The sequence below is a fragment of the Littorina saxatilis genome, linkage group LG1, assembly GCF_037325665.1.
Source record: "Littorina saxatilis isolate snail1 linkage group LG1, US_GU_Lsax_2.0, whole genome shotgun sequence".
In the NCBI taxonomy this organism is placed as follows: Eukaryota; Metazoa; Mollusca; class Gastropoda; order Littorinimorpha; family Littorinidae; genus Littorina; species Littorina saxatilis.
In genome coordinates this window covers 68,520,353-68,546,035 of record NC_090245.1, presented here as the reverse complement: position 1 = coordinate 68,546,035, position 25,683 = coordinate 68,520,353, and the positions used below count along the sequence as shown (strand labels likewise).

At 40.6% G+C, this 25,683-nt stretch overlaps 1 protein-coding gene across 1 annotated transcript; it reads right to left on the bottom strand.

Moving 5' to 3' along the window:
- On the bottom strand, positions 1-24,658 carry LOC138977101 (T-complex protein 1 subunit gamma-like). The gene is made up of 17 exons (XM_070350014.1): positions 24,540-24,658; positions 24,394-24,455; positions 18,831-18,881; positions 12,355-12,417; positions 11,031-11,127; positions 10,143-10,263; positions 9,643-9,723; positions 8,101-8,206; positions 6,547-6,629; positions 5,969-6,035; positions 5,624-5,658; positions 4,795-4,974; positions 4,091-4,189; positions 3,587-3,773; positions 2,586-2,726; positions 2,047-2,178; positions 1-857 (listed from the first exon to the last, which is right to left on the bottom strand). The coding sequence occupies exons 1-17, from the start codon at positions 24,559-24,561 to the stop codon at positions 735-737; spliced, it is 1,650 nt and encodes a 549-aa protein (XP_070206115.1). The 5' UTR covers positions 24,562-24,658; the 3' UTR covers positions 1-734.
- Positions 24,659-25,683: the final 1,025 nt, after the last annotated feature.

The following is a 25,683-nucleotide window of genomic DNA, read 5'->3' as shown; positions in this document are numbered from 1 at the left end:
TTGAGATTTTAATATTTTAATTCATATCAAAAGCAATGTTGATCATTCAAGCACACACAAATGCAAATTGATGGGGTTAGATGCATATAATGAAAACATTGGAGTTCAAACACAAACAAATGTTCCACTAGAACAAGCAAAAAAAACACCAAGTTACCATTAATTATCACATTGTAAAAATATCCTTCGATATTTCCCTTATTCCCATTCAGCTTCCATCACATAAAATATCTCTCATTTGGTAGCTCAATAAAAAGAATAATTTAGAAATAAAGTTAAGCTACCTTTATTTTAAAATGTACTATTTTCAACATTGGCAGTCTTTCATGCAGTTTCCATTTCACTGTTACCTATTCCGTAAACTTTACTTAACAAAATATCATAATGAGAAAAGCAAAATGCCGATGAAAGCATCAAATTATGCCTTGAAAATAACTGATGAGGTTGGATTTGCTATGTTTTATTGTCCTGAACTTCAGACATCCACTCTTGCAGAACAGCACAATTAATGCATAACTAACACAGTGTAAACAAGCCGCTCAGTGTTTCTCACTTTTCTTCCTTTCTCTCTGTAATTCACAAGACCCACACCTTGCCAACTTCTGCGAATAAGCTAACTATCTTGTTCAATGCCAGCTCTGGATAAACCGTCCACGGGATGGAGGATGAAACTCTTGAAGATGAAGGTGACCAGAGAATGAGACGAGGTGTGATCTGTTCATGTGACGTGATCTTTACTCTCCTCCTGGGCCTGGAGGTTGGCCGGCAGGAGCAGACTGGGCGTGTCCAGGCATGGCAGCGTCCATCTTCTTGACTCCGGACACGATGTCGTCAATACGCAGCAGGAGAATGGCAGTCTGGAACCAGAATGAAGAGCATTTCAGTGCTGGACGAATATAATCAGACCTGCCAACCCTAGTGAAGCCTCATATGTAGCAATATAGACTTTTTTGAACTTTCAGCACAACAAATAGTATTTAAAGTGTAGCATGTTCTAAAATGTATTCCCACATCCACATTTAACAAGAATAGACATTTTAATAGAGTTTCATTAGAATGCAGGAACATGGCTGAAAGCATAGCAGTTGGTAGCTCTGCATAATGCATTCATTTTTGTGAATGAGTTTAATTGTGTGAAGTGTTTTCATCGATACCCTCATCAATAATAACTTATTTCAGTTGACTAGTTTATTTCCATCAAGTCATTGCTGCTGTTTTTCATCATGAGCACTGTAAGAAAAGAAAATGATGTGCCACATCTTGTCATTAGGCCTAAGAGTGTATTTGTATCTTATATTTATGACTGTGTGCACGCCCAGACCTGTGTGTGTGTGTGAGACGAAGAGAGAAAGGAAGAGAGCGAGAATAAGGGCAACCACAGAACAAGAAGAGCAAACGCTCGATCGAGTCACTTTCGCAGTTCTGAATATTATATGAGGCATCAGATGGACAGGAAGAAATTGCTATTCACAACACAATGAGTCACGTTCACATAAAATTTGAGCCCGGTCACTTTTATAGTTTCCGAGAAAAGCCCAACGTTAAGTTGTGTGTTGCCGAACAGAAAAGGCTAGTTATCTCCCTTGTTTTTCTGATAACGTTCGTAAAAGGCTACAGATGTAAATACTTTGATGTAAAGAATAATCCTACAAAGTTTCAATCACATCCGATGAACTTTGTCAAAGATATAAAATGTCTAATTTTTCCTTTGACGCTGACCTGTGACCTTGAAAAAGGTCAAAGAAACCATCGTTAAAGTGTAGAGGTCATTGGAGGTCACGACTAAACAAAATATGAGCCCGATCGCTTTGATAGTTTCCGAGAAAAGTCCAACGTTAAGGTGGTGTCTACGGACGGCCGGCCGGCCGGACGGACAGACTAACACTGACCGATTACATAGAGTCACTTTTTCTCAAGTGACTCAAAAACGTTGCACAACTAGTGAACTACAAATTATTCTAACATCACCATTTACCCCCCCCCCCCCCCCCCCCCTCCATTTTTCTGTTCTGGTGTTGAACTTCTCCAACCAGGTAATTGTCTTACCTCACAAGCAGTCTTGTAGACTTGCTGTTTGACCGACAGGGGTTCCCATATACCAAAGTCAGCCATGTCCACAATGTTTCCTGTCATGCCGTCAATGCCCCAGGTGGTCTTCTCGCCCTGGGCATGCTTGGCCTGTGCATGAAAGAGGTATGTTCATTATTAACAAAAAGATCAGATGAGGCATAAAAAATGAAGACATGGTCAAAGAAACCCCCCTTTTAAGACCCCCGATTGAAGACCCCCCCCCCCCCCTTCATTTGCAGATTCTCCCCTTTTCAGCACCTAGTTTTCCAGATTTGTGTAGGTCTTACAAGGGAGTACACGTTCCCCTGCAATGTACAAGACTGAAATCAAATGTATATAAATTTCCCTTCTGCCAACCGGTCTTTGACATATAGAGGAAATTATGCTATGGTGCTCTCATGCAACTGTTTTTGTCAGCATCATATTACCTGTCTCTCAAAAACAAAAGTAATGCCATTTCAGGAATAATCTGCATTACATGTACATTGCATATATCTGAGTATTGTTGCCCTTACCCTGAGAGCAGTGAGGGTCCTGATGGGGTTGGCGCCACAGTTCTGGATCAGAGTCCTGGGGATGATCTCCAGGGCTCGGGAAATGGCGCGGTACGGCCACTGGTGGATTCCGGTGATCGACTTGGCTTTCTCATTCAGTGCCTGCACACGAAACAAGTGAGAAATTCTACATGTTTCAAGAACACTGGGGCAAAATAAGAAGCCATGCAAATACATACTAAAACAAAAGAAATCTACAGGGCGGGGATGTAGCTCAGTCGGTAGCGCGCTGGATTTGTATCCAGTTGGCCGCTGTCAGCGTGAGTTCGTCCCCACGTTCGGCGAGAGATTTATTTCTCAGAGTCAACTTTGTGTGCAGACTCTCCTCGGTGTCCGAACACCCCCGTGTGTACACGCAAGCACAAGACCAAGTGCGCACAAAAAAGATCCTGTAATCCATGTCAAAGTTCGGTGGGTTATAGAAACACGAAAATACCCAGCATGCTTCCTCCGAAAACGGCGTATGGCTGCCTAAATGGCGGGGGTAAAAAACGGTCATACACGTAAAATTCCACTCGTGCAAAAAACACGAGTGTACATGGGAGTTTCAGCCCACGAACGCAGAAGAAGAAGAAATCTACAACTGTGAATGCTGATCGCTCTGACAAGAGAAAAATGCCTGCACTTATTTTATGCTGAAAGTAAGCAAAAAACAAATAAAGCCGAACAGAAGAACTGGCTTTGTTCTCTTATCACCTTGTTTGCCATTCATGTTCATTCTCATCAAAGGGGTACAAAGTTCAGACAGATGCAATCAGATACAGAGCCGAAAAGACTTCAAAATGTCACAGGTGCCAAATTCTCCAGTACTACCCGAGAAGCAATGTGTACCCTTTTTCTATTGAAAAACATAATGAACACTTGTGACTTTGTAACCCTTTGGTGAGAATGGTCAAGTCAAGTCTGGCTGTCGTGGAAAGAAAACAATAGGGACAATGCACTGAACACAGCAAACTTCTCACCTGCGAGAGAGCCATCTCGGAGGCTCCACCCCCAGGGCAGAGGTAGGGGTCGATCATGACGTTGCGAGCGACGTTCATGGCGTCTTGCAGGTTGCGCTCCACCTCAGCCAGGATGTCCTTGCTGGCCCCTCTCAGCAGGATGGTGCACGCCTTGGGGTCCTTGCAATCCACCAGGAATGTGAAGTATCTGCAACATACACAACAAACGTTAAAATGTGAAGACACTACAAGACGACTGATAACAGAAAATCTGCGGTAATTTGGCGTAAATATTCAAGGTATTGCTGAAATTAGTGCCGATTTCCATCCGCAGAATTAAGTTTTCATTCTGAAGACTGGGATTCATCAACTGTCCCTTGCAAGTGTTATTAAAAAAAAAGCATGGGAAAACGGATTGCTGCTGTTGCGGGCACCTGCTGATCAAACTAGTTTCAAAATAGTTTCCTCCCAACAAACATAAACAATATGCAAGAAACTCAAGCTTTACACAAAGACTTCACTTACTCATCACCAATCTTGCGGACTTCAAACAGACCACAGCCAGATCCTAGGTCATCTTCCCTCAGTTCATCTGTTCTGTTTGCAATTGTTGCACCACAGGCTCTGCAAGCGAAAGAACATACCCGTGTCATGTAAAGAAATTGCTCGGTATCTGCAATCAACACCTAAAATTCAAGCAAATGCACCACTCTCAAAATAACTGAGAATTCAATTTTATGGAGCGATTTTGTTGTTGTTGTATTTTTGAATAAATGTTATCATTTTTTTCCTGTATTTTTTCTTTCAGAACTTATATACTCTTAAATTAAAACATCTATCTTTCTAACAATAAAGCTTGACAACTAGTCTGCTTGGGAGCTGGTCAGCAGAGTAAGTTTTCTCCAAGAGAAACTTCAGAAGAACGAAAGTTCTGAACATCATTCCAACTCCTGTAAGTTCCCCATCTCGTAACATCTTTACAGGATTTTTGTGCGTGAATATGTTTGCTGCACAGAAGTAGGTTTCACAGTAAGCATCTAACCGCGTTATCTTCTTCAGCATTCAAAGGTCACAATTCCAAAGTTTATCTGAGTTTCTTACAAGAGGGCTCTTTGCATACAACTGTTTTCTACCCCAACCTTCAGGCCATCATACTCAATTTTCAAGGGTAACGTTTACACAGTGATATCATATTCAAAATCTAGAAGTGTGTGCAACACACAACCAACCTGGCGATGCGGTTATTGTCAGTTTTGCGGACACGGCGAATAACGGAGATTCCAGCCTTGACAAGGAAATGCTGGGCCAGATCGGAGACACCCTTCTCGGTGATGACCAGGTCTGGCTTCAAGGCGATGACCTCGTCACACATCTTCTTGACAAACTCCTCTTCAGCCTGTAAGATCTTGCTGAACGAGTCAACAGTGTCTCATTAGCATTATGTATACTGGGCAGGATCACTGTGCCTCACAATTTTTGTTAATAACCACCAATATCATTAACGATTGTTGCTCTTCTTACAACACAAATTTTTACATGAAAGAGCATTCAGAGAGAACTCTTACATTGCTCATCCCTGCTTATGTATCATTTGATAAGCAGAACAAATCTTGTCAATACTTTTTTCAAACACTGTCTGCCTGCCAAAATGCTCATCAAACGGCAAGAAACCTGGCTCAAAGTTCTCCTTGACCTAGGCTACCAGCACAGGTAAGAGTTACCTCCCTCTCATGACAATTTCCTTCGGTTTATGGCAAACATAATCACAATGTTTCTGACCAACTCTTTCTTTTTACAAGAGTAAACACTAAGAGAGAACACTTACATTTTTCATCCTTACTTATGCAGTAACTGCTAATGCAGCAGCAAAACTGTCATGGAAGTGACAGTCAGAAAAAAGGCGAGGAGTAAACAAAATTATGAAGCCAAAAAGCATGATTTGAAAATACTTCCGACTATCAATAACGCAATAAGAAAATACAGCCTGGTTCCAAAACATGTCCTCGAAATTCTCCAAATGCTGTCATAATAAATGAAAATCAAGAAGAACACACTTACGCAAAGTCTTCCTCCTTTGTGATTTCAATATTGGTCTGAAACAAACAAAAAAATCAACTTGAATCAACTTAATCCTGCACAGAAACTTTTCAACAGATACGATACTGTAGCACATTTCTCTCCTCTTAGCTACAATACTCCACAAAGACAGGAAAACTGAAAACCTGAGCCTGCTAGCCATTTTAAACCAAATTTCAGAAGTTTCACTGGTTTACTATGAAGACAGAACAAAATTCAAACACACATGAGATATATGGCTTGACAGAGATATCCACATTATTTTTCACTATTATGCATCTTGAAGCTTCAATCATCACTTATACCGACCAACCATGACAAACTCACAGCACTCTCGCCCTTCTTGTACTCCAGGTTACAGTCAAGCAGCATGATGCGTGGGTTTTCTATCCTCCTGAAAACACAATCCAGTCCATTGTTAACCAATGATACACCAATGCATCCAAGCAGACTGAGATAATGTAGTGCATAAGTAGCATATGTTGCACTACGTTGGTGCCACTTTCCACTGCTGCATTTTCCCAGTCATATGAAGAGACCAATAACACCACTTTAACAAGTTCAATTCACTCACAGATCCTGACAATTGCAACAAAAAATGCCTAATGCATGTAGCAGTTTACTTGCATCTTCCTTGCCCGAGGAGACTTTTGTTTGTAACATTCTACTACACGCAAGCATTACTATTTGTTTTCGATTATGCTAAACATCTTCCTTGGTAACACTGCTGGTCAGGAAATTGGGAGTCCCACATGGACTCCAGAAAGAGAAAGATCCTACATGCAGGGATTTGTAACATTACTGGGTCCTGCACATACAAGACGTCAACATTTACACCAAATTGTCTCATTTGGGCCAGGGAAAGGGGAGGATCCACGCCTTTCTAAACAGTGTGGTCTACTAACCTGCGCATTTTAGGGTGAACAACATCCTTGTTCACCATAATTCCCTTCAGCACTTCTGAATCTTCCATCGTGCCACCAGGGATCTGCAACAATAAGACCAAAGGCACAGCTGATCAATGCAACAGGGGCTGGCTTTAACTATATTCTTCTGTCAAGGATTCAAGATAAAAATGAATTTGTCATAGTGATAGGAGTACTGGAAAAAATGATACAGTAAAACCTGCGAGCAAAGGACGCTCTTGGGGAGCCTTGCCACTGTCCTTTGTAGCAAGGTGTCCTTTCTTATGAATATGAATGCGTCAACATTTTTTTGGAAAAAAAAACCAACAGTCACTGATTCCTTTTTGCCACAGTGATTATTAAAACTCAAAGTTTTAAAGCCTCAAGTTCTTGTTTTTTGGGTTTTTTGTTCAAAGAAAAGGAGAGAGAGAGAGAGAGAGAGAGAGAGAGAGAGAGAGAGAGAGAGAGAGAGAGAGAGAGAGAGAGAGAGAGAGAACGAGCAAGAGAGAGAGAGACAGAGAGACAGAGAGAGGTACAACCGGTTTCTTATTTGAAGCAATGGGCCATTCACTGGAAGATTCTTCGATCGAGCTGTTGAAAACCACTCAAAGAGTTCTGCGTTCAATTCATCATAGGTTGTTTTTCTTCTCTTAACACATTTTGCCGTCGATCTGGCACCGGAGTCCCACTGACTGAGAATTTGTGTTCGATCAGCTTTTATGTTGGAAATTTGAGTTTTTCCGCAATTCAGCTCATCAGCAACTTTTCGAACGGTCTTTATGACATCGACTCTCTCTTCTAAAGTCAACATTTTTCGTTTTGGTATGATGAGACGAAGACGAAGGATGAGACGAAGATGCATCACAGTACAGAAAGTAGAAACCCGAAATGTTTGTGAGTTCACGGCATCGACCAATTAGCGTGCACCAAACAAAAATCAACTTCTTTCAAGTGCTGTCATGGCTTACAAAATAAGCTTCTCGCGCGTTCACATCGCCAGCGAGATTGTATTTGCAGAACCAAGATGGCGGACCAGCGTCTGCGAAAAGCTGTCTGCTTCAAGGGTTTGTCCGTTGTTGACAAGTAACTAACCCAATCGGGACCAAAAAAGGGTGTCCGCGTCCGCGCCTTTGAGGTGTTCGCTCTTTTAAGGTGTTTTTGAGAGTAAAATACATCCGTCCTCACTTGAATTGTCTGTTATGCAAAGGTGTCAGCCGAAATAAGGGTCCGCTAGATGCAGATTTTACTGTATGCAATAACACTCTTGCACCTTTAATTCTTTCTTGAGGACTCAAGACGCTTTTCTGCCACCATACATCTAGATTCCGGACTGCACTGGCAAAGAAAGCCATATTCTCTCTGACTGTGTATTACCTCCCTTGGATAAACCTACCTTTGCATTACTAAAACTGACAACAGGACAGGAAAAGCCAATGTAATATTAATGAAAATGATATTAGTGTCTGTATTATATTATACTTAAATAAAGTTTAAAAAATGCAGAGTACACTAAATGTGCACTGTCAGCGTGTCGAATATCTGACTTGTACGAACCTTCTCAACCTTGGCATAGCGCTTGATGTCAATTTCCTTGCGCCCATTGTCATCAACGTAAACAGTGCTGGTGGCATCAAGAGCTATCTTACAAGCCAGGTCCATCCTGCACAGGCATTACGTAAATGAAATTGAATAGTTTACAAATAAACACATGAGAGAGACATATGGAAATGATGTTTTATTCGCTTTTTTACAATCAGCCCTCGCCCGTGAGGAAACAATGGCAAAAACTAACCAACTCTTTAAATAACAATCATTAGCAATTACCAAAATGGCATTAGGTATTGACAAATCTACAATATTGCACTACACTATCATAAAGTATTACGAGAGAGAGAACGAGAGAGAGAGAGAGAGAGAGAGAGAGAGAGAGAGAGAGAGAGAGAGAGAGAGAGAGAGAGAGAGAGAGAGAGAGAGAGAGAACGAGAGAGAGAGAAAAAGAAAATCCTCCAGCCACTTCAAATTGTGCTGAATCTATAAAAAAAAAAAACGCTCGCGCTGGACCCGAGTATTCTTCAGACATTCACACACACACACACACAGACACTCTCTCTCCCTCACTCCCTCCCTCTCTCTCTCTTTCTTTCTTTCTTTCTTACACACACACACACACACACACACACGAGTACACACACGAGTACAGACTCATGCACACACACACACACACACACACACACACACACACACACACACACACACACACAAACACACACACACACACACACACACAAACAGTAACACTAACACATGTGCACAAAATGAATCGAACCCGGATCACTTTGGCCATAGACTCTCTCGTGCTCTCTGTCTCTTTCACCGAGACCAAACCCTGCATTGTAATTTCTTTGCCGAGACCATTTTCCCACCCTTTGTCTGGCTTGCACTGAAATCATGCTTTTCTCGTCACTGCGTGACGTGTTAGCCGCCTACAAGTCTCCCCTTTACTTCAGGCTGTTCGCAAAGCGACCAGCCTCCCACCGCAAAAACTCCCACCGTTAAGAGTGGCTTTTGTGTTTTTTGGGGCATTTAGGTCCCAGGTAACATTATGAAGTTTTAATACGATCAATCGGACCTATTATCAAGTTAGTGTATCAACTTTTGAAAGAACTGCGCCCAGTAGTTTCCCAGCAATAAGCTGTTAAGTCGAGACAGACAGACAGACAGATACACAGACACACAATTAAAGTCTGCTGGACCCTCCTACTGCGAACTCGGGGATAAACTGTTTATAATATGCAAATGAAATTATGTTTGGTGCAAATCAACGCTGCCTCATTTCAGTTCAGTTGCGAGCTTCAAACCAGGACAATAGGTTTCTATAGTCTTGTACAGTAAAAAGAGAGATAATATAGCAACATTAAGGCATTCTAAGGCAAAGCTTTCAAACATGAAATTGCCCTGTGTGTTTCAGTGTTAGCAAAAGCCACACGACATGCTTGCAGTTCTGTTTTTACAATCACAATACAATTATAAAAATAGTTTTCTGAGAACTTGAACTGTGTAATCTAGCAGTGGAATTCTTTTTCAAAGTATCCTTACCACTTGCTGATGAACTTTGTGCCCAGACAGCTTTTGACAATGTTCAGCATCTGTGTTCTGTCGTTGGTGTCGATTGAAATACTGCAACCAAGCACAACAAGAAAATGTTCAGCCCATTTACATAACTTTTTACGTACTTGTCAAAAGTCCAGCTTTAAATCCTAGCAAAATAGATGAAAGCGCAGCACATCAGCAAGCACACATGACTCATAAACCCGCCTCCACATCCTACAATAGCATCAGCAACAATATCTCACCACTCATATTTCAAGCTTGCTCTAAATTGTGGCACTGTGACACATGCAATGACATACTGACATCCACAAAAAGGAAGTTTCAAGAAGAGCAGCGGAATATTTGCTGTTGTACAAACCAAACACAAGTTTTACATCATTTCTCATTGGCTTAATGTGACCGTAAGTAATGCAGGCTGTCAACTTTACATTGCAAGTAAGGACACTTTCCACTAAAAGCAATGACACCCAGACAACACTACTCACCAGACTTTGGTCCTGAGAACCTCTAAGCTGTCTTCCAAGGCCTGTCTGTAAGCGGCGATGATGACCGTGGGGTGCATCTGCTGTTCCAGGAACTGCTCCGCCACCGACAACACCTCCCCAGCTGCAATCATACACAACAAGATGCAATAGCAATTATAACTTGCATTCCATATGTCATTCTTCTCTTCTTCAGCGTTCATGGACTGACACACCAACGTACACTGTGGTTTTTACGTGTATGACTGTTTTTACCCCGCCATTTAGGCAGCCTTACGCCGCTTTCGGAGGAAGCATGCTGGGTGTTTTAGTGTTTCTATAACCCACCAAACTCTGACATGGATTACAGGATCTTTTCCGTGCGCACTTGGTCTTGTGCTTGCGTGTACCCACGAAGGGGGATAAGGCACTAGCAGGTCTGCATATAAGTTGACCTGGGAGATCGACAAAATCTCCACCCTGAACCCACCAGGCAGCAGCGGCCGGTATTTGAACTCAGGACCTTCCGATTATGAGGCCGATGTCTTACCACTACACCTGTCTCATCAATCATTCAAGAATGGTTTAAAAACACTACTCTAGTTCACAACAATGGAATGCAGTCTTGCTGGTTGGTAGTTTGGTTCTCCAGATCACAATCATGTACCGCATAATGTGCAGGCAAGTACAATTCAGCATGAAACAAATTTTGCAGGTCAAGTGTAGGTATCTTACCAGGAACACTGCTATAGGTAGCTGCACATAGATATGGATACTGGCGAATTGAGCAAGATTGAGAACCAACTCCCAACAGTACTTTACTCAAAGGATGATAGATGCAACAGCTGCACTTGGAAATGCTGCTTTGCTGCCTTCACAAGTGACGAAAAGTGGAGCAGAAAATACACTAACCCAGAATGATGACAGACTTGGTTCCATCCCCAGTCTCTTCATCCTGGGTACGAGAAACCTCAATCATGGATTTTGCTGCTGGATGCTGGACGGTGATCTGTCAACAACAACAAAATGTGAGCATAGAAATTTACTTCCACCAAAACAAACCCAACACTACACTGCCTTTTACGACCCAGTTTCTGTTCATAAACCCTGGAAATGAACTTTCATTTTAAGAGAGATTCCCTGAATTTGAAAACCCCATTCACTTAGATTTTCAGTGGTCTCCAACAGGTGTCCCACTGTAGCTAGCATTTATAAAAAAAAAAGAAAAGAAAACAAGTCGCGTAAGGCGAAAATACAACATTTAGTTAAGTAGCTGTCGAACTCACAGAATGAAACTGAACGCAATGCAACGCAGCAAGACCGTATACTCGTAGCATCGTCAGTCCACCGCGCACGGCAAAGGCAGTGAAATTGACAAGAAGAGCGGGGTAGTACTTGCGCTGAGAAGGATAGCACGCTTTTCTGTACCTCTCGTTTTAACTTTCTGAGCGTGTTTTTAATCCAAACATATCATATCTATATGTTTTTGGAATCAGGAACCGACAAGGAATAAGATGAAGGTGTTTTTAAATTGATTTGGACAATTTAATTTTGATAATAATTTTTATATTTTTAATTTTCAGAGCTTGTTTTTAATCCAAATATAACATATTTATATATTTTTGGAATCAGAAAATGATAAAGAATAAGATGTACGTAAATTTGGATCGTTTTTTAAATTTTTTTTTTTTTTTACAATTTTCAGACTTTTAATGACCAAACTCACTCATTAGTTTTTAAGCTACCAAGCTGAAATGCAATACCAAACCCCGGCCTTCGTCGAAGATTACTTGACCAAAATTTCAACCAATTTGGTTAAAAAATGAGAGCGTGACAGTGCCGCCTCAACTTTCACGAAAAGCCGGATATGACGTCATCAAAGACATTTATTGAAAAAATGAAAAAAACGTATGGGGATTTCATACCCAGGAACTCTCATGTCAAATTTCATAAAGATCGGTCCAGTAGTTTAGTCTGAATCGCTCTACACACACACACACACAGACAGACACACATACACCACGACCCTCGTCTCGATTCCCCCCTCTACGTTAAAATATTTAGTCAAAACTTGACTAAATATAAAAAGAAGCTGATTCTTTTGACAGATGCCTTGTTATGAGTCTGATAATGCTACTTTGTTCAAAAAGGTAAAACTCCTACCAGTTTAATGCTGATGAAACAAAGTTGGACATGAGCATGAATCCGATAGTGATACCGATAGACTGATACTGACCTCTCTGAGGATAGCGTTGCCATCGTTGGTCATCACAATGCCTCCCATGGGGTCCATCAACATCTGCACAACACAGAACAACAATGCCATAAGTGTACTGCACCGTTCAAAGCAACGAAATACGTGGGTTTTTTCACAAATACAGTGCGCATGTAATTGTATACGTGACACCTTTCCTTGGTAAAATTATACGGGTACAAGTTTTAGGATGTTGGACAAGATAAACATTTAATAATGAATGGACAAAAATAAGGATTTCAACTTTACGTGGGGCGATCAATAAGGTATGCTGTATAGACCGGGGGTGGGGGAGGTGGGATGGGAGAGAGGAGGGGACTCGGCCAAGAGCACAGAAAAAGCAGAAGTGCTTGCTGCAACACTTGAAGGTATACAGTAACCAGTACTGATCTGCAACTATGCAAATTTACCAGCTGTTCCAACACGCCAAAAGTACATGCACCATACCACCCAGACTTCGATTGTTTGTTTGTTTGTTTATTTGTTGCTTAACGTCCAGCCGACTACGCAGAGCCATATCAGGACGAGGAAGGGGGGGATGAAGGGGGCCACTTGTCAAGCGATTCCTGTTTACAAATGCACTAACCCATTACTTGTGTCCCAGCAGGCTTTAGTAAAACTAAATTAATACCTACTGGAAGATTACCAGTTTCCAGTATGTTAAAATAGGCTTAACCTATCTACTGCTGGACTTACATCAGAACACTAACAGATTAAACTATACATGAATCGCGAGACAAGCGGCAAGAGAAGAGATTTTTGGAAAAAATACAGGTGAATGAGCAAGAAGGCAGAAAAAAGAAAAGAATTCATGAAGAAAAAGAGAGCATGACAGGAAAGAGGAACCAAAAATCTACCTAACAGCAAACTAGAAAGCTCCTGCGGTTCCAAAAACAGGAGGGGCCTTTAATTTCATAACCGCAGTGCCCCACTGCGGGTACAGACTTCGATTCTAAAAACCGCGTTTCCACTGGGAATCAGCAACTGAAGTTGGGTGGAGTATTATCATCTTCCATCAGTGGTCATCCGCCCACTTGGAAATCAATACTGGTGAAGACTGACACTATCTTAACTGAGCCACCCCTGACAAAATCACTTGAGTGGTCACCAGGAGAAGCTGGTCAAACTCAGTGCATTAAAGCACCCCGTAAACAAAGCCAGCCAGCTCAAGCTTCTGGCACAGTGAGTGTGTATGTAATTAACTGCAATCATGTGCGGGTGCATGCCTGCTCAACTGCAACTATTGCTTGTGTTCAAAGCACCCTCAAAGTCAAACGAAAACTTCCCTATATTAAAAAAAAACAAGAAGAGCAAACGCTCGATCGAGTCACTTTCGCAGTTCTGAATATTATATGAGGCATCAGATGGACAGGAAGAAATTGCTATTCACAACACAATACAGATGTAAATAATTTGATGTAAAGAATAATCCTATAAAGTTTGAATCAAATCCGATGAATAGTTTCAGAGATATGATATTTCAATTTTTTTCCTTCAAGACATACCTGTGACCTTGAAAAAGGTCAAAGGTCACCAAAGCAGACGTCAAAGTGTAGAGGTCACTGGGAGTCACGTTCACATAAAATTTGAGCCCGGTCACTTTTATAGTTTCCGAGAAAAGCCCAACGTTAAGTTGTGTGTTGCCGAACAGAAAAGGCTAGTTATCTCCCTTGTTTTTCTGATAACGTTCGTAAAAGGCTACAGATGTAAATACTTTGATGTAAAGAATAATCCTACAAAGTTTCAATCACATCCGATGAACTTTGTCAAAGATATAAAATGTCTAATTTTTCCTTTGACGCTGACCTGTGACCTTGAAAAAGGTCAAAGGTCAACGAAACCATCGTTAAAGTGTAGAGGTCATTGGAGGTCACGACTAAACAAAATATGAGCCCGATCGCTTTGATAGTTTCCGAGAAAAGTCCAACGTTAAGGTGGTGTCTACGGACGGCCGGCCGGCCGGCCAGACTAACACTGACCGATTACATAGAGTCACTTTTTCTCAAGTGACTCAAAAAATCAATTGAGCTTCTGCTGAAACAGCACCTTTCGGCATTGTGCTCTGCAGCATATAATCCAGAAGTTTTTTTCGTACTTTATGCACGTTTTTGTTATTTAAACCCTGTAACCACATTTTTTTCATGAGATTTTCCACGGGTGAGGCTCACCCCTCATAATCAATAGGTGTGTGACCCAAGGGAGTAAAACTAAAAGACATTAACTGTCTGCAAACCAACCCTTCATCTCCCAACATGCTGAATGAGCCTGTGCTATCACAGTAATGTGTGCCACATTCTGTATATCAAGAGTTTGCCTCTGAACAACAGAATTGCCACGACAAAGACGAAAACCTGAACAAATTTTGTGAAAAACACACACAAAATAAGAAAAAATAAGAAACCCCTGCTTGTGAATCAGACCAAATTAAAAAAATAAATATGTAATCATGAACCACTGGAACAGTCTAGTACTATCAGTTTTGTGATGCATGTAAATTAGATCCTTTTGCATAGTTTGCGAACATCTACTGTGCTAAAACTGTACACATTACTGAAACAGCCACAGGAGGGCAGATGTGTACACAAACACATTAGACAACCGCACACAGCGGTCACCAAAACATGGCTAAGGAACAACAAAACACCAACATTCACAACAACCGAGGAACAGAAATCCCAAGGTTCCCGCAGCAAAAAACCAGATGTGTCTTGCATAAAATATGAAAAAACTCCCCAAATTGTACTGCTTCCACAAAGCCTGGTCAGAACACTGTACCCCCCCCCCCCCCCCCGGTATAAATGGCTTATTAAATGACCCTCAATGGCCTCATATTTGCATAGGAAACAGACACTTCAATAACAGCAGCGACAGAAATAATGACATTGAGCAAAGACAGAGATACTCCAATAATAGCCATGCCAGCACTAATCTATCCAAAAGACCTGTCTTTCTTTAGTAAAGAGAACAAGATGACAATAAAAAGGGTATGTTTCCCATGTATTCCCCACACAAGAATCATCTGCACTCATGTGACCTTTAAAGCTTTTGCAACATAAAAATTTTACTGTCCACGGCAGAATTGGCAAACACGCCGGGTCTAATTAAGACCACAGAGAAATATTAGTATGTGGTAAAAGAAAGTTCGGATAAGAAAACCATAGGCAGAAATAAGACATGAGGCGAATTAGAAATCTGCAGATGTTGCAGGGAGAGTTATGTGGAAATGAAATACAAGTGAAAGGACCAGGAAGGCAAATAAGACAAGAGAACTGAGAAGAAAAGAAAATGGGTGGGGAAGAAGAAGACTTTTTCTTTCATTCCTTCTTTTCTATCAAAGGAGAGGCACTTAGGACTAAAACCTGGCACCTAAACTAATCTCTGATTAAATTTCCCAGTCAAATGGGCCTTTTACTTGTTTAAGGTGGCAAAACAGTTTCCCTCTGATGTGACTGTACATCAGTGCAAAATTCCAAAACACCCCCAGTGCTAGGGTCATTACAAGCAGTCTCAACTGTGTAGTCTATGCATCTGTGGGGCCAAACCTCCAACCACAAACAGTTTCTCAGATTCAAAGATGCAAGCAAACCTGATGCAATAAATCAACCTTGCTATTGACGATCAATGATTTGTGGGGGTAGGCGGAGGTTCAGGGCACAAGGGGAGAGAAAAAAGGCAGCAGAGTATTGGGGGGGCGAGCAAGAAAAAGAGTTCAGCGGTGTGGGGTATTGATCTGGTATACGCTGACCAAGCAACCCCGCTACCGCTTTCGCCTTTTCCAATCAGACATCCATGTAACACGGCCTGACACTTGCAACCTTCATATTCTTCTCCCTCTTCTTCTTTCCCACTGTGCAAATCGTCTGCCACTCTTCTGTAGTCTGAGTTCCAGATTAAGCTAATACGCCTTCTGTCAGTTTCACTTACATTTTTCCCACAGATTTTTTTTTCAGCCATGTTACTTTTTCTTAATTCGTCTACTTTCACCGACACCCTCGAAAAGAGTTCCACAGTAACTTTCCTGATAGACCACTAAATAACAAACATTGTCCTTGCAGTCACAAATAACGCTGCACAGCCCTCATTTGTATTTTAACCAGACCACTCTTATCAAAATGACATTTCCAGCAAACAATGCTGTGAAAAGAAATCCAGAAAAAAACCATAGTGTTACTGTAGTGTTATGCCCTACTGCACAACTTCCCCCCCCAAGTACCCTGTTGCACTAAAATCAACCTCACTCCAGTACCCACTCACACAGGGCTTCAAGTCCCACCCCACAAGAAGAGAATACGAAATGAAGCTCATTGAGTCACATTATTAGCCTTCAGTGAATTGGACAAACGGCAGCGCCAAAAGCCAAACAGCATTCCCAAATTCACACGACCCAATCACACTCACAGAACAAGCTTCTGACCGAAAAGCCGAGCACACAACCAAATCATCCTGCCGATCAGGGATCTAGGGACCGGCATGAATTCTGGGACTGCCAGTGCTGGGGAACACACACACAAAAAGTTGATGGAACGCGACGTGCTTTAAAACACTGGGATTGTCTGCAGTGTTGCTTCAAGTAATGCAGTACAAACTGCCCTTAAATTGTGCTCAGAGTCTGTGAGGCAGCGACAGACCAATTAATCAAACGTCCCTAATACTGTACTAAACTAACGCTATGTAAAATATTATGGTCTGCATAGTGAAAAGGCCAAGAGTGCATGGAGATCATAAGGAAGAGATGTTATGTGCCCTGTCAAGATGCAGAGGATGGAAGAAAAATTCCAAGATGACAGCAAGAAAAAGGAAACAGTACCAGCTATGCATACAAACTATCAGAGGATGAATATTCCCAAGATCGTTTGTGCACAGTGTACAAGACGTGGATGCTGCTAGGGTGTTTCACAATACCACTGTCAGTGAGTGCTGTTGGGATATTGCAATATTGCTCAAACTGGTCTGATTCATGCTAAAGTTTCATCGTGGTGCAGATAATTGTCTGTATGCCAACTGTCCACACTATGTCAGTATGTGTGAAGAAAACATAATTTACAACAGGAACTTTGAAGTGAGATGCGGAAAAATTGTGACACTGTGAACACCAACAAGATTGCAATCTGACTTATTTTATGTAAGAAACTTTTTACAATAATGAATGAGACGGCAAAGAAAAACTTCAAAAAGCTCTTCCGGTTATTTGACAACAAAGACGGTATTTTGACAATAATTCTTTTAAAATATTGATTAATAGAAAAAAAATGGTGACTAAAACTGTTGAGCCAGCAAACCATATGAATTCCTTTCCTTAGTCCGAGAGTGAAACAAAAAAGCCTCACTACAAAGGGCTCTGTGATACAAATGCTAGTCTCTCACGGAATGCTACCTTAGACAAGCAAGTGTTACTGACAAGACAATAAAACTTTGAAAACTGCCACTAAACATTCAGAACCAACCAGAGATAGAGCATCCACTTCAGACAAGAAACACAACCCTCTTCTGCAAACCAAAAAGCAATTTCGCAGAATTTAATTCTCTCACAGTTTGGGAACCTTTGAAACACTTGGTATGGAACACTGCCACAGATTTTTTTCAGAGGGCAGAGAAAAACAGCTTTAAACAAAAAATGTCAGCGTTGCTATGCGTCCATAGGATGTGTTAACTCACAACGGCTGTGAGATACCCAGAAGACACTTTCTTTTACAGTCAACTTCAAAATCAATATTGCCCAAAAGAGCTTGTATTAGACTAAGAGTCCCACCATTTGAAGATACCAGCTGTGGATTTTCGCCTTCACTCCAAAAATGATTCACTGTTGTGGATGCCAGAATGACTTCCCAGGTAAGAACTTTCAACTTTCAAGAATATTGTACAATGTAGTACGAAACAGGAATTGTTAATGCAGACCTGAATTCTTTGCAACTCAGTTAGTTAAGGTAATTCACTACCCGGATATGTACATTTTGCATGATCTACTTTGTCATTTCGGTCTTCAACACAGGAAAAAACTTGTGCAAAAATGTAATCTTAATTAAATTTCTTCTTTTTGGGTCATTCTTCTTTTGTGCAGATTGGTCTGATCTGATCCGCTTAAAAAAATAGACAGGTTTTGTTGCTAACTACTGACCTTTGTTTCACTTGTCTCCTCTTGCACAATCATGTTTTCATTGTATTATGTGTACTGTTCAGCATTTACAAAATAAAACAGTTAACCCTTAACTATAAGTAACAGGCGCATACAAACTTCTACATTGTATCATCATAAATCATGCAGTTGAAATCGTTATGTACACAGCTCATGTGAGGGAGTAGCAGTACTACATGTTGTACAACTAGTAGTAGTAGAACTACAAGGAGCACTAGGAGATAGAGCAGAAGAAGGGGAAAGTTACACATTATTTTTATACAGTAGTGAGCTGTTAATTATACAATCTTGGTAAACGGAAAAAAATCAAAAATCTGTAACTTACCTTCAGCATTGACTTTGGTCCCAGACATGTTCGAATGACATCCGCGATTGTCTGCAAAAAAGACAGTTTATATTATAACATTCAGTTTGATACTTTTTCAATTCAAGGTCTTTATTTCCCCCCAAAAAATGTCTTCTCAAAAACACCCTGAAAATCATTAACAAGTCGTGTAACACAAAATTACTACATTCAGTCAAACTCAAAGAATGAAATTTAACACACCTATACAATAAATTATAGCTTTGTCAATTCCTTGCAGCAAGGAAATTGGTGACACTTAACATGAAAATCGCACTGAAATTGACAAGCCAGTATAGTGCGGTAGCGATTGCGCTGCACAAAAAAGCGCTCTTTTCTCTTTTCATTTTCTGAGCTTGTACTTAATCCTAACATGAAATATCTATATATGTTTTGGGAATCAGAAAATGATAAAGAATAAGATTACAGACCTGTTTACTTTAAACCCGAAGCAAGAGTACTTTCCCAAACAGTTGAGTGTATTTTTCAAAAGGTTAGTGTACTTTGCAAGCAAAGCCATATGGGCTAGGGAAAATGTATGCGTGGGTGCAAACGTGTTTGTGTAAGAATAGCATGTCTTGTGAACACCTTCAGAATTTCACTCCTTCCAATACTACAGGGATAAAACAATTTTATTTATCTGTCAGTTTGTAGCATTATAACCAGTATCTTCCAAACAGATTAATAATGAAAAGATGAACTTCGTGAAATAACATCTGCGGTTGACAGTGGCAAGTTCATTTTTACAATCTCAGAAAACATTGCTTCAGCACGGACTACAGCCTTTTCTTCTGGCAGGATTAGGTTTGCGGGAATGAACTTTATAATTCCTTGGCAGCTTTCAGCGGATTTCTTTGTAGCAACCTTGTCCAGGTGAGTTTTGGAACTGCAGTGTCGTTCGATGTCATATTTCCCGGCATAGGCAACGGAGAAATCTGATTTAGGCCTTCAATACTTGCAGTGTGCATGACTGTTTCCCACAGTAGACTCCACAATTCCTGGCTCTTTCTTATATTTCTTCAAGAAAATGTGCTGCTTCTGCTGTTTAGACTTGGTACAGTCACCCGAAACTGGCAAAATTTTCTGCTTCATTTTGCCACGATTGTCCAGACGATCGCACGTGCCAACAACTGAACGAGGTTTCCACAGCTGAAGACTCGCTGTCAGGATCTCCCTTAGACCGAAACCGGTATCAGTTGTACCATCACGTAATCCGCACACCAACACCGGAAAACGTATTCTAGACTTTTTCTTAGTCGTATTTTGTGCGTGTGTCGCGTATTGTCGTACCGATAATAATTTGGCGTACAAAATACGCCCAAATCGTACTGGTAAACAGGTCTGAGATTAACTCACTTTTGGATCGATTACCACAATTGTAATTTGAATTTTCAGACTTTTAATGACCAAACGCACTGCCACTAATTAATTTTTAAGCTTCCAGGCTGAAATACTATACCATTGTCCGGGCTTCGCCAAAGATTGCTTAACTGATATTACAATCAATTTTATCAAAAAATTATGTGACACTGACAGTGCCTCTTCAACTTTCATGAAAAGCTAGATATGACGTCATCAAAGACATTTATTCAAACAATCATCTGGGGATATCATACTCAGGAACTCTCAAAATTTCATGATTGTGAAGATTGGTCCAGTAGTTTTCTCTGAATCGCTAAACACATACACCACCACCCTTGTCTAGATTCCCTGTCTATGTTAAAAGTAAAACTTGACTAACACATTTTACAGTGGTTCAGAACTTAACGAGTAAACAAACATTTGAGTAAAAAAAATAAAAAATCTGAATCAACGAATGACAGCCTTCTGGCAGAATCTTCTGTTGCTGTGAAAAATGTTTTCTTATCTGAAAATCGATAATAAAACATCTGGAAAAAAAACCCACACACAGCATAATGTATGTATAAATTGTTGGAGTCAGGACCATTTTTTGGAAATAACTGTCAGGATTTGCAAGCGTTGTGGAAGAGTTGCAGCCTTACCTCTGACACACAGAAAACAAGTGGTCAACGAGTTAAAATCAACGAACACAGCGAATAACTGACTTCGATGTGTATGTAATGCAGTGTCCAATCAATATTAATTGTCATGCCCACTTCTTACGAAAATCTGCACATCAAAACCACGATTCACTTGATGGCCTACAGCGATGGCTAACTCGCGTGTCAGTTTCTCACGCTGCCACGACTTTGACCTCAACCAAAACTCACGTGACTTCAGACAAGAGACGTCGACTATTACTCGGGGCAAGCAATCTGGCATTGTTGGGACAAATTTTAATCTAAGATGTGTATATTTTCGGAAAGAAATGGGATCATATGATGACATATCAATATGAAACTGGTAACATGGCAGGTTTCACAGTATTGCTTTGGTCACTGGGTCGAAAGTTTGTATGCTTATCATTTCTGTTTTAGATTGCATTGTGTAACATGCTTGGTATATTTTTACTTGTGGTGGAATAAAGACATAGAAAAGACAATGTCAGCGCATTTTGTGTTGTTTGTGCTTTGTTACGATCTAAAATAACATTGCTATCGTTCAATTTGCGACAGACGTGATTTCCCGATTTTTACCATCACGTAATCATGACACGAAAAGTATCAACCCACACAGGTTTTAAAATCAAGACCTGATAATTGTTTGAAAGGAATGCAATTCGAGTCATAATCATACAAACATTTGTAAAAAAAACAATTTTTTATGACTTTATCGTGACGTCGAAAATCACCTCTCCTGCTCGAAAGCGTCGGTCGGGAAAAATACCCCACGACGGGAAACCAATTTACCTCCTAGGTTTTGCATACGCACTATTTTCTTCTACAAACATATGTTTTTGTGTGTAAATAAACATACAGAACAGAATTACGGCAATGGAAATGTCAAATTCTTGTTTTGGAACTGAAAACGAACGTTGCTATCGTTATCCGGGCGGCGTCGGGTGAAAAAAAAAACGATAGCAGTTTTTTTTTTATTTGAGTTTATCGTCTCGTTTTCACAGTTATGACCTTGACACGTATTCCTACGCACGCGCCATGTTGAACTCGTTCGACTGATGATGCATTTTTCTGCAAAGTTTGCGTTGTTCTCTTTAAAAACTGAATGAAAGTGTGTCTGTCGCCAACGATAGCGTTTGCCAACGATCGCGATGCACTTATTTCAGGAAGTTTAACGCTTGTTTTGTGCTGAAAAGGTTGTTAATTTGCATTCGCTTTGATAGATAGCATGAAGGATTGTACTGGGTTTGAACTTACGCTCGTGATGGTTCCACTCTCTTCTCAAATTCGATCGTAGGGTAAGAAAAATGCTCGAGGTGGCGAAATTGTGCTATCGTTGGAATTTTGCCACGACAGTCAAGTTTGGTTCAGCGCTTTATCGTTTAAAGGTTGTTAATTTACATTCGCTTTGATAGATAGCATGAAGGATTGTATTGGGTTTGAACTTACGCTCGTGATGGTTCCACTCTCTTCTCAAATTCGATCGTAGGGTAAGAAAAATGCTTGAGGTGGCGAAATTGTGCTATCGTTGGAATTTTGCCACGACAGTCAAGTTTGGTTCAGCGCTTTATCGTTTAAAGGTTGTTAATTTACATTCGCTTTGATAGATAGCATGAAGGATTGTACTGGGTTTGAACTTACACTCGTGATGGTTCCACTCTCTTCTCAAATTCGATCGTAGGGTAAGAAAAATGCTTGAGGTGGCGAAATTGTGCTATCGTTGGAATTTTGCCACGACAGTCAAGTTTGGTTCAGCGCTATATCGTTTTAAGCCTTTTTATAATGTAAATAATAATCGGATTTCATTTATTAAGCTCAATAGCAATACAGTTAAACAACTTACAGTGTATGTAGACCATAATTGCTCTTGCCAATGGCTGTGTGTCTTCAGAAACATGTTTATAATTTGGTCAAATTTAGGGGGGGGAGGGGAGGTCATATCGGTGCTTATATGTCAGCTGACAGGTGTCCGCTATCCCTGATAGGGATTTTTTTGCATTCATTAATGATTAAACTTGCAAATAAATGCATTTTTTTAACTGTATTAAATGTTTGTTGCTGTTGTGAAAATGTGAGGTGGTGTGATGAAAACCGTGAAACCTGCCACATACATATCGGAGTCAGTTATTTGCTGCGATCATTGGTTTTAAATGGTCAACCATGGATGTCCTCTGACCCCCCCACCCCCAGGTAAGGGACGCAACTCTTCCATAACGCTTGTAAATCCTGAGTTATTTCCGGAAAACGTCTATTCCCTTGGCCTTGCCCGATTTTTTAATTTTTTTTTTTTAGCTAAAGATGACTCAAACACTAAAACCACACAATTTCTGCAGCCCAGATAATCAGTCTTCATTGGGGTACTTCTTTACTCCGAAAACCCTACCTAAAATAACTAAATCTATCTTGATGTTTTTGACATGTCTGCTGGAAGTCATGCCTGATTCATGTTACACGCACCCTTATTTTTGTGTTTAGAGGTGGATTTTCGACAAAGTCGATGCATCAATTCTAATGCAAGGGAGGTAACTCTTGGTACTCTAAAGCACAACTATTGATGAAGTCATACACACATGGATACATACACGAGGGCGCATGCAAATGGTTAACTTTCATCAGTGATAAAACAAAAGATTATCTTTTTTCCTGTCAAAAACCATGTTCAAATCATAAACGAAAACAGCAATGACGCTCACATCATCTGTAGACTGTTTTCAGTGTTTTCGAGCAATCAAGTTCATTCCCTTCCACTCCTTCTTTAAGTCCTCACACAAACACGAAAATAAAGCCATGATCTGTGAAAATTGAAGATGGAAATTATGATTTCAATTAAATGTTAACAAAACACGATCTAAGGACACAATTTCTTAATTTCTGATGATGTTTTCTGAGAAAAGTAATACCGCTCCAGTCCAACTCGATCAGCATCTCTCACCACAACGTCCATGAATCATGGCACGAACCAACAAGTAAGTGAACATCATTTCATAGGAATAATACTCATGGCCATCAGTGAAGCAATTGGAATCATGGTAGTCATTGCCCAATTCTCATAGTTTCATCAGTACGCCAAAACTTATTCCAAACTACAACTTGTACAAGGTTTGGAATTTCTGAGGGGCTAGTGATTCTCGTGGAGTTTCTCGCCCGGCTGACGAGTTACATTTGTTAGATTTTGCCATCCCTGATAGTGCTTGTGAAAGTGAGAGAGGCAGTTACATTTTTTTAGATTCTGTCATCCCTGATTGTGCTGAGAAAGGCGGGGAGCTTCACGACACCGAACATGTGTTCCTTGGTAACCGAACCATTTGCCATAATAAAGTGACAAAAAAATGTCTGAAGTGATCAATCCAGAGTGAACAAAAAGTCGGGATCCCTCAAATTACTTAGCTTTCACGGCGATTACCATTAAATTCAACATTACTGAAATATTTACGGTACACGTCTTGACATGCCTGCCAATGCCCATAGAAAAGTTCTAGAACATGCCGGAACCCAAAAATGGCGTCGACCATGTGCACGCGGCTTACCTTTCCAGCGGCGATATTTCCCAGCTGAACCTTCCGACCGGACTCACGCCGGGTGTTTTGATCTGAAATATTAAAAACAATGTTATTTGTCTCATCGATCAAATCTCAAACACAAAACAAACCGTTAAAACACAGAAAAAACTTACTGAGTACGATGATTTGAGTCATGCTTGCAGACGAGTTGTGTGCCGTTTGATCGCCCTCTGTTGGCAACGGATACTAACTCTAAACAGAAATGAAATTGTGACTTGCAGGGTTACTTCCCTTTCACCTCTCTCTCTCTCTCTCTCTCTCTCTCTCTCTGTTTCTTTATAGATATATTATATCTATGGTTTCTTAAAGAGGGGGGTGGGGGGGGGGGGACGAGGGGGGTGGGGGGGATATCAGTTATTCTGATTCCTCTATAATTTGGCATGTGGTTAAACCGCTTGTTTGATCGGTTTACGTAGAACTGATAGATGTAGCTTCGAAATTAAATAGCTTTCCACAAAATAACAAGAAATTAAAGAATTTCTGAAAAAAAGAAAAGAGTCTGTTGGTGTTACGTGAGTTTTTTTTAGTGGTCGTTTCAACATGTGTGTTGTGAGTGTTATCGTCGTTCAGTATTGTTGTTGTTCAAGTATTTTCGTTGTAGTTCTTGTTGTTGTGGACTGACTCGATGTTGCTGTTCAGTGTTGCTGCTGCTAATTATGTCGTTCGTCCATTTTCTATCGTGTCTACTGATATCATTTTTCTGACTGATGTCACATGCTGGTAGGTCAGTCAAGAATTTCACTCATTCACAAGTGCCATGGTTTTGCAGTTGCTGTTTATGTGTAACGTCTCCTTTGCGCGTTTTCTTACAATCAGTGGGCCATGCTTAGTCAATGATCAACTGAAATGAATTAAGCAGTTGTCAAATTAATCACCCGACCACTGAATTAATAAACCCAGCCCCTTACAACAACTTGAACTCCATTCTCCACAATCAACTCGAGTCGTCATTCACTGATAGTTAGATCGGACCGCGATTGTCACGTAGTGTCATCTTGCAAAATACTCGTTCGTTCGTTCGTTTTTGTGTGTGTGTGTGTGTGTGTGTGTGTGTGTGTGTGTGTGTGTGTGTGTGTGTGTGTGTGCAATTGTGTGTGTGTGTGTGTATGTGTGTGTGTGTGTGTCTGTGTGTGTGTCTGTGTGTGTGTCTGTGTGTGCAGTGATGTTTGTTTGTTTGTTTGTTCGTTTGATTTGTTGTTTGTTTGAACAGCCTATTTTTGTTTCGGGAATAGGGTCGGTCAAGCATGAACAGTATAA

Coding starts and splice junctions, on each gene's coding strand:
- LOC138977101 (XM_070350014.1), bottom strand. CDS start 24,561: ATGACTCAAATCATCGTACTCA. Junction 11,128..12,354: donor GCAACGCTATCCTCAGAGAG/GTCAGTATCAGT, acceptor TGTTGTTGACAG/ATCACCGTCCAGCATCCAGC. Junction 9,724..10,142: donor GTTCTCAGGACCAAAGTCTG/GTGAGTAGTGTT, acceptor GCTTGGTTGCAG/TATTTCAATCGACACCAACG.